The sequence below is a fragment of the Eschscholzia californica genome, unplaced genomic scaffold (genome assembly GCF_041429995.1).
Source record: "Eschscholzia californica isolate CP2 unplaced genomic scaffold, dmEscCali1.0.p SCAF_4, whole genome shotgun sequence".
Lineage (NCBI taxonomy): Eukaryota > Viridiplantae > Streptophyta > Magnoliopsida > Ranunculales > Papaveraceae > Eschscholzia > Eschscholzia californica.
The window spans coordinates 24361487-24370683 of record NW_028238461.1 but is presented as its reverse complement, the minus strand read 5'-3'; the positions used below and the strand labels follow the sequence as shown (position 1 = coordinate 24370683).

The window sequence follows — 9197 nt, the reverse complement described above, 5'->3', positions numbered from 1 at the left end:
ATTGGGATAGTAGCTTACAAGCTCGACTTGCCATGCTTAGCCCAAATACATAATGTAATTCATGTTTCCCAACTTAAGCCCAAGTAGGCGAGATATTACTGAAATTTTGTTTCAGTAGGAAGGAATTTCAGCAGATGATGCCACATGGGAGCGACTTCTGGATATGAAGCGTCGATTTCCAGATCTTAAGCTTGGGGACAAGGTTAATTTCGAGCAGGAGGCATTGATACGTGCCTAATAAAGTAATTTACTAGTCTTTCTGTTCTATTTTAGTCTAGTATTTCTTATTTGAATAAGTGAAAGTACTAAGTTGTTTCAGTCCAAGTGTTGTTGTTTAAATTCGTCAAAGTAGTTAGTTGTTTCTATTTTTCCTTGTATCTAGGAACTAGTGTTTGACTGGAGGCGATCTCTTCTGCTATAAAAGAGAATCATAATCAATAAAGGAGAACACGATCAATTTATCCGAAAACTTGTTTAGGAGGTTGCTATCCTCGAAGTAGTTTTTTATCTTCAATTCTCTGTTATATTCTGAGTTTCTTTAAAGTTGGTTAGTGAAGACAATTGAAGACACATATCACGAAGCCAAAGGCACATATCACGAAGCCAAAGCAGTCTTACTCAGAATACGACTAGCAATTCGATCAAACATAATACCAATGGTAATGGAGGGACATGCAACTAGTGTGATGGAAGCTTGTGAGAAAAAGAATGAGCCAGTTCGATGGAAGAGGATTAAGAATTTATTTTCTGAGATTTCGAATGAATCTGCAAAGCTATATTCAACTTCAACTGGATTTCGATATGTATCGAATGGTGGTGCGCACAACTTAGCGAAAAGTGCTATATAATCAAACCAATTTCCATCCAAAAAAAGATTGTATTTAACCTAAATTTAGATCTATATTAAGGTCCAAACTTAACCTAATCAACCCACATCTACACATAAACATATACTCATATTGCTTAATTTTTCTTATGATTCAATCAAGTATATCATGTAAATATTGCAAGGTAATGAACTTTAATATCAGTCATTTAGACCAATCTTCTTTTTCCTAAATAGATTGCTTTTAGTCCCACTAGCCCACTATATATAGACAACTATTTTTTTTTTGTTGAAATAACTATATATTGACAACTAGATACTTGCATTTGGTGGTAAACTTCAAAAATATATAACATTTTCACCCAATAAAAAGATTCCATCAATCTAAATTTGAGATAATTTGACTGAGGAAGTATAAAATAGAATTTCATAATAATTGTTTTTTACAAAAACCTCTAATTTCATGTAGTTAATTTCTCAATCAAATTGAAATTGTAACTAGAAAAAGGAAAAATTGGTGGATTGATGATGGTAGCCAAATGTTATGCTACCTAGTCTGAGAGCCAACTTTCTTTCCAAGTAAAGATGCAAAAGAACCACTTCTTGATGATGAAGAAGAAGAAGAAGAAGAAAAGGAGGACTTCTTTGATTTTGATATGATCTTACTATTGATATCTAAACAACCTCCATAGCTCTTGCTTGTCTTCCTCATTGGCTTCCTCCTAAAATTGTGGTTTCCTCTTGTTTTTGCTAAATCTTCTATGGATTTCACATTAGACAATGAAGTAAATGATTGGGACTTGCCTTCAAAATGCTTAGAAAGCCCTCTCCTAAAATACCAAATTTATAAGAAAAAATATTTATTAGTCTTAAACCCAAACATTATATAAATAAAATTATAAGAAGAAAAGAATAAAACTCACTTGATGGGGAGATTTGCCATTAGATCGGACAATTCATATAAAGGCCCATCAACCAATGACGAATTCGGTGAAGAAGATGCATCCTCTTCTAAATCGAATGATGAAGACGAAGATGAAATTGAGGTAGACGAACTTTCGATCGAAGAAGATCTATTAGATATTGAATCACTAATATAATTATCATCCTCATTGACCATGGCAAGTTGCCATTTATTATTTGAATAAGGACCTATTATTGTCGAAATAGGATCATAAAAATTTTCCATTTTCCTTTCACCCATTGTTTGATGATCAAAAATCATGAATAGGAAGAACAATGAAGCTTATAAGTTTGCTTGGTCTTAGAAGAAGTTCTCTTGATATATTTTCTAATGCACATATGCCTTAGGATTTTATTAGGGAACATATATATATAGATATGGATAGAGTGGGAGACAAGTCTACCAAAAAAAACTACTAAAGTTGAATAAATTAATAATATATATAATATTTTATTAATAGAAACTGTTATTTTGATAATATTATATGTGGGGAATTTAATGTTATCATATGAAGAGATTTTGAAATTTGAATTATTTACTTGTTCTTCCCATATTGATAGAGATAGAGGATAAGGACTAAAATAAAAAGAACTTGATGGTATCCGGATCTGACTCATCACCACCTTTGCCCTTAAACAAGCCAAATCTTCCTTTCATTATAGATAAAGAGAATAATGGCCCCACAATCTCTAAATGAGTTAATTATTTTGACAACCCTAATATGGATCTTGGAGATGTGGCTTTGCCCATTTATTTTATTTTCCTATTTTTTTTTTTTTTATGAAGATACAGATAAAATAAGTGAAACAAGAGTTGAAACCTCTCCTACGCCTCTCTCTACCAAAACCAGTTCTATCAGCCCCTTAGGTCTGTGCTAGGGCCTTTGGTTTTCAGTCGTGTCCTGTAGATATTTTAGATTTTAGGCTTTTCGTTTTGTTTTTCTCCTTTATTTCTTTGCTTTTTTCCTTTTGATGAGAGTCGAGTCATTGGGGTTTTGCCGTTAGCTTAGGTTTTCGTTGGTTCTCCCGAGAAGTGACGGTCTCGGTTACTGGTAAGTAATCATTATGGCTATTCCATCCATACCCGTTAACTGTATCTCTTGTCTTAGCTGGAACATAAGAGGTACATCCACATACATCTCGAAAAAGCATCTCCTTAACTTAATTAAGATCAAAAATCCGGATATCATCTTTTTGTCGGAAACCAAAAATAGATCCCAAAACATTAATAAACACATTCCCATCCGGAAAACTTACGCTAGTCACTTCGTAGAGCCGAGTAACAAAGCTGGAGGTCTAGCCTTATTCTGGAAGCATCACATCAACGTGAAAATTTTGCAGTCTAACGCAAATATTATTCACGCGGAGATTAAAGATGCCCTTAACTCGGTTTCCTACATTACTGGCTTCTATGGCTGTCCATACGCAAAGAATAAAATGAAGCCATGGAAAACGCTAATTGAACTGAGTATTAACACTAACTTTCCTTGGGCAGTTATAGGAGATCTCAACAGCATTCTCGATTCTCGGGAAAAAAGTGGGGGGATTGAGACTTCTAACTCTCACCTCCCAAAAATTCAAAAGATCATTCAGACGCTAGGTCTAGTAGATATAGGCTATAAGGGCAACCCATACACCTGGTCCAATCGACAGCTGGATGGTAAGCTCATTCAAGAGAGACTGGATAGAGCATTAGTAAATGATCAGTGGCTGAAATCTTATCCAGACTCTAGTCTTACCCACCTAGATACGAGTGGTTCCGATCATAATCCTATTTGGTTGAGCTCAATTAAAAATTCCAAGCAAAAACCTAAGCCTTTCAAATTCATTAGGACGTGGATGTCACACCCTGACTGCCATGAGTTCATAGCCAACAAATGGAAGCATCTCGGTGACACTAGTCCTAACATGATTCAACCCAATTTGTCTCAATTAGGCAAACACCTATCAAAATGGAATAAGGAGGTTTTCGGTAACCTTGATACGCAGATTAATAGAACAGTGGAGGCCCTCCAAAATAAACATATCAATGGAAAGGAGAGAATCAATTTGAACTATCGTCTTGAGGATCTCTATAGACAGCAGGAAAGTCTATGGAAAGAGAAATCGCGTAATAATTTTATCGAACTAGGGGATAAAAACACAAAATACTTTCATTCTCAGGCTATTCACAGAAACCGAAGCAATAGAATCTTAGCTATCAAAGATCATAATGGCGAATGGCAGGATGACATGGAGGAAGTCACTAACATCATAACCAATCACCTTCTCAGCATCAACACTTCATCAAATTGCATCAGCTCCCCCAGTATCCTCAATCTTTTCCATCCAATAATTACACCGACCCAAAATCATGACATGACATCAGTCCCGGATAAATCGGAAATTGATATGGCCATCCAATGGTTGAAAAAAGATGCTGCACCGGGACCAGACGGTTACCCGCCTTTCTTTTTCCAAACTAACTGGGACACAGTCAACAAAGATATTTATAAGGTGGTGCAGACTTTTTTCCAGACAGCGGAACTACCCCCAGAAACCAACCACACTCATATTTGTCTCATCCCGAAAACAGCAGTTCCTCAAAGTCCAGCGGATTACAGACCGATTAGTCTTCTCAATACCACCTACAAAATCATCACAAAAATTCTAGCGGAGAGACTTAAAGTGCATCTCAGCGACATCATTTCCCCTTTTCAAGCAGCTTATATTCCCGGTAGACAAATTTCGGATAACATCATTATGGGTCAGGAACTCATCCATTCGTTTAAACATATGAAAGGAGCCGGAGGCTTCTTCGGGCTGAAACTTGATATGTCTAAAGCCTACGATAGAATCGAGTGGTCTTTTCTTATTAATATTATGGAGAGGTTAGGTTTCTCGGACCATTGGAGAAAGATGATATATAACTGTATGTCCACGGCCACTATGGCGGTTCTCATTAATGGTCACCCAGGGCCTACCTTTCTTCCTACGCGAGGAATAAGGCAAGGAGACCCACTTTCCCCTTTTCTTTTTACGATCGCTATGGAGGGGCTCAGCCGGATGCTCTCTGCTGATTTAGGTGAAGGGAGGTTCTTAGGTTTCCCTACAAAAAACAATGCCCTGACGATTTCTCACCTTCTGTTTGCTGATGATTGCATCATATTTGGTAAAAATTCGATCGAGAATGTCCATAACCTTAAAGCCATCCTATCCACATTCTGCTCGGCGTCAGGCCAGATGATAAACTACAGCAAATCTAATATCTTTTATTCCAAAAATTCTCACCCGAAATTCAAACGCATCATTATGAAGACTTTGAAAGTCAAATATGCCTCGACTTCAGAGAAATACCTAGGAGCTCAGTTATTCATAGGACCGAAGAAAACTGCAGTTTTTAACTCTATTCTAGAGCAAATAGACAATAAATTATCTAAATGGAATCATGCGTTCCTCTCTCAGGCTGGGCGTACGGTAGTTATTTCCGCCGTTGCAGCAGCCATTCCCCGATATCAGATGCAATGCTTTGCTCTTCCTAAGAGTATAAGTAAACGCATAGCGACTTCTCAGAAGTCCTTCTGGTGGGGAAAATCTAAAGGTATTTGTACCAGAGCTTGGTCAGATATTTGTCAGCCGAAAAAGCTGGGAGGCTTAGGTATTCATCATCCAGACCTGGATAATCAAGCCCTCCTGAGTAAGTTGGCGTGGCGCCTAAAGACTGATTCAGATGCGATATGGGTGAAATTCCTCAAAGCTAAATATTTCCATCAATCTAATCACCCTGGTCCGGTAAAACCTCATCACTCCTGGATTTGAAAGAATCTGAAAAGGCAGTATGATCTCATGAATAATCATATTATTTGGGAAGTCCACACTGGAGAGCAAATAAACATTTGGAAAGATAATTGGATTCCTGGAGAAGCTCAACAGCTGCAAAACTCTAATAATGCTACGATAAACAAAGTGTCCGAGCTTATTAGCAATAACAACTGGAATGAGCTCATCCTTAGGCAAACCTTCCCGGAAAATATCTGTAATCTTATAAAAGCTATTCCGATTCAGCAGGAGGGAACAGATAAGATGAAATGGAATCTCACGAAATCAGGAAACTTTACGGTCAAATCCATGTACAGGCACCTTACCTCCGTAAATCATCCGCCTCCCGGGGGAGAGATAAACTGGAATTTTATTTGGTCGTTACCCACTATTCCTAGAATTAAGCTATTCATATGGAAAATATGCACAAAAGCCCTGCCGGTCAGGCATCGTATAGGTAAATACATCGGTAACATAAAGAACTGCCCTAATTGCACAGAAATCGAAACAATTGAACATGCGCTGTTACACTGTCCTATAGCAAAGAAAATATGGTTTCACTTTAATATCATTTCTGAAAAAATCTCCTCAGTTGCTGAGTGGATCATGTCGTGGCAGAATCAGGATTACACCAATTGCAATATTGGCAATGCGCAGTTTATTACTATATTATGGTTTATATGGAAAATGAGATGTGATCACTGCTTCCAACAAACCAAGTATGATGTTAACAAGGTAATAGAATCAATAAAATCGTTCCCGCAAATAAATGAAAGTAAAGAACATCCTGATAAAAAAGTCATTTTGAAATGGCAACCTCCGATTCAACCCTTTGTGAAAATCAATGTCGATGCATCGTTTACAAATGTAGCTCAAAAAATAGGTACTAGTCTGATTGTTCATGATTACAGGTCTAAATTCATGGGAGCGAGCGTGAATTGTGGCAGAGCAAGAAACAGTGAGGAAGGAGAAGCGTTAGCTATTCTCAACGGCATTATCTGGGCTAAGGAAAACAACTACATGCAGATCATCATCGAAAGCGACAATATTAACCTTATCGAGCATTTGAACAACCCTAAACATCAGGTTCAGTGGCAATCACAAGCTTACATTCGCCAAATCAAGAAAGTAAAGAAGGAGGTACACCAAGTTAAATTCCAATACATCAAGAGAGAGCAAAATATACAAGCAGACAAGTTAGCTAAATGGGCGCGTCGAAAGGAAAGAGTTAAAAAGTGGAACTGTATTCCGTATTTTCTTCTAAATATGTACTGTAATGAGATTCTGATCTAGTGTTTTAATATATTTATAGTTTAACAAAAAAAAAGAAAAAACAAGAGTTGAAACCGAAAGTATGGTGTAAATTGGTATTACAGGGTCAATAGAGAAGCTAGTAAATGTGACAGGGCTTTTAGCTATTTGAAATAAAATAATATTTATAATAGCTTAAGAAACAACAAATATTTAATTGTTACTATTTAAGTTGGAATACTTGTAAAGACTAAATTGTTGTAACGTAATCTCACGTTAATAGTGAGACGGAGTCTGGTGCTCCTATTACGAGGTTAAGCACTCTTCCCTAGTGAGGTCTTTTAAATCGAGAGGTCCGGAAGTGTCAAAGCGAACAATATCACTAGCTGTTCAAAAGGTTGGTCTGCGTCATCCTATTACACGTTATCAATACGATTTGGGCAGTTTGGGGACCGAACCAAGGGTTACAGGGATCAGCTCGGATATTAAAAGGCCATCACTAAGGGGGTTTGGTTCGGTGCATTAATTTGTTTGATGGATAACCGAACAAACCAACCCATGTATTGATGTCTTTTATGTATTATATATGAAAATAATATATGATGGATGGTGGAGATTTAAACAACCCCTAGTTTTTCCCTCCTCTTTTCAATCATTCGTGTTCTTCTTCCTCACGTTTGTTGCCCATCTTCTTATTTTTTTTTTATCTTATATTGTTTTTCCTTTATTTTCTTCTTCAACATTAGTTCATCTTTCCTTATCTTTCTTCTCGAGTCTCCGTGAGTCACGACTAAATAGTTCTGCACCTTCAAGTCGGCAAGTCTAGAGCTCTTCAATCCTCGTACCTTCGCTAATCTTCTTCAAAAAAAATTTCCCTCCCCTTTTCACGAAATAATTTTCAACCGGGTTGAAGTAAAGGTGTAAAATGTTTTTAAGTTGAAATTTTGTTCTTGTTGAAGTTTAACCCTCTGGTCCGGTTTTCCAAGTGAACCAAGCCTTTTAGGTATAGTTTGGTTCAATAACCAAACCAAACCATGAGCTGATTGGCTCGGATTGAATTTTCTAGAAATCGAATCCTCCGAATTGGCTTGTGGATAGGGCCCAAAAGTCGAATATCAGACTAACATACAACCGTAATACTCACATCTTAAAAAGAAGATGATATTCGATTGGCAGTGTCGCTACCAAAGAAAAGAAGAAGCATGTTTCTTCCTTTCTATTTGTTAATGTTGTTATTGATTGGTCGCTTATCTTGCTTAATATTTGTTGTTGTTCATCTTGCTCATTAGATTGAAGTTACTGAATCTTGCATTTTTCTTTTTTAAGATATTCTTGATTTGTGATTGGGTTTTGTTCGAACAAACTGTAAGATAATAGTTTGTTCAAACAAACAAGCTTACTGAGTCGTGCGTTTGTGATTAGGTTCGCTTACTCATCATCTCAACTTAGTGTTTATTCGAACGATTACTTAATGAATTTATTAAAGAAAAAACCTCCTGTAAAAGTACTCAATGGGGTTCAGAGTCTATCTGAGGAAAGTTCAAAAATTTAATATCTTCACAAATATATTTACAGAGGCGAATATCGTACCAAGATGGTTGTGGAAGGAATCAGGGAAGGTTTGTCACATGAAAGTCAAGCAATATATTTATATAAATGAAATAATTTCTTCCAAAAGATTATACGGTTATAGTTTTTGAAGCGACAAAACGAGATCCAGAAGAGTTCTATATTGTAATTTGAAATGTTTAGATGTTTGAACTTATTATTTTAACACTATTTTCATATCGTAGCTGTCATTTTTGAACTTCAATTAGAGTTTACTCTGTGCTACTCATTTTTTATAAGTTTATTTCTGAGTTTGTAAATTGAATTGTGTTGAAACTAAAACTGATTTTTTTTCTAGTGTGTTGTCTTAATGGACTAAAGTTAAATCTTCTCTCATATATGTTGGGTTATGGTGTATCCTAGTGTTCTAAGTGGAATCTCAGACATCTAATGTCTAACACTAGTATCCCCATGATCTCATGCATAAGCTAAAGATGAAACTAAGGAGTTTAGAGATTACCTTAATCACTAAATCTCACGAACTATTCGGTTGAATATAAGAAGACCAAGAGCTCTAATTGTAACTCCTCTACTTGAGAGACCCGAGTAATCAACATGATTTCCCACCTTCAAGTTTGCTAGAAACTTATGGCGGTTAGATGAAGAACACCTTCTTCTTTAAACTAGATAGATAGTTGTGAACTATTCTCTCTTTCTTTCTCAACTTGATGTTGTAGAGTCAGAAATCTCTTTGAGAATTTTCCACACCTAATTATGTTCTAATGAGGTCTTATATAGAATCCCTAAAGTT

General features: G+C 36.4%; 1 protein-coding gene across 1 annotated transcript; it reads right to left on the bottom strand.

The window, feature by feature from the left end:
• Positions 1-1225: 1225 nt before the first annotated feature.
• Positions 1226-2152, bottom strand: LOC147543806 (uncharacterized). The gene is made up of 2 exons (XM_086637830.1): positions 1750-2152; positions 1226-1656 (listed from the first exon to the last, which is right to left on the bottom strand). Exons 1-2 carry the CDS (start codon positions 2049-2051, stop codon positions 1374-1376), a joined length of 585 nt encoding a protein of 194 aa, XP_086493956.1. The 5' UTR covers positions 2052-2152; the 3' UTR covers positions 1226-1373.
• Between the last annotated feature and the right edge of the window lie 7045 nt (positions 2153-9197).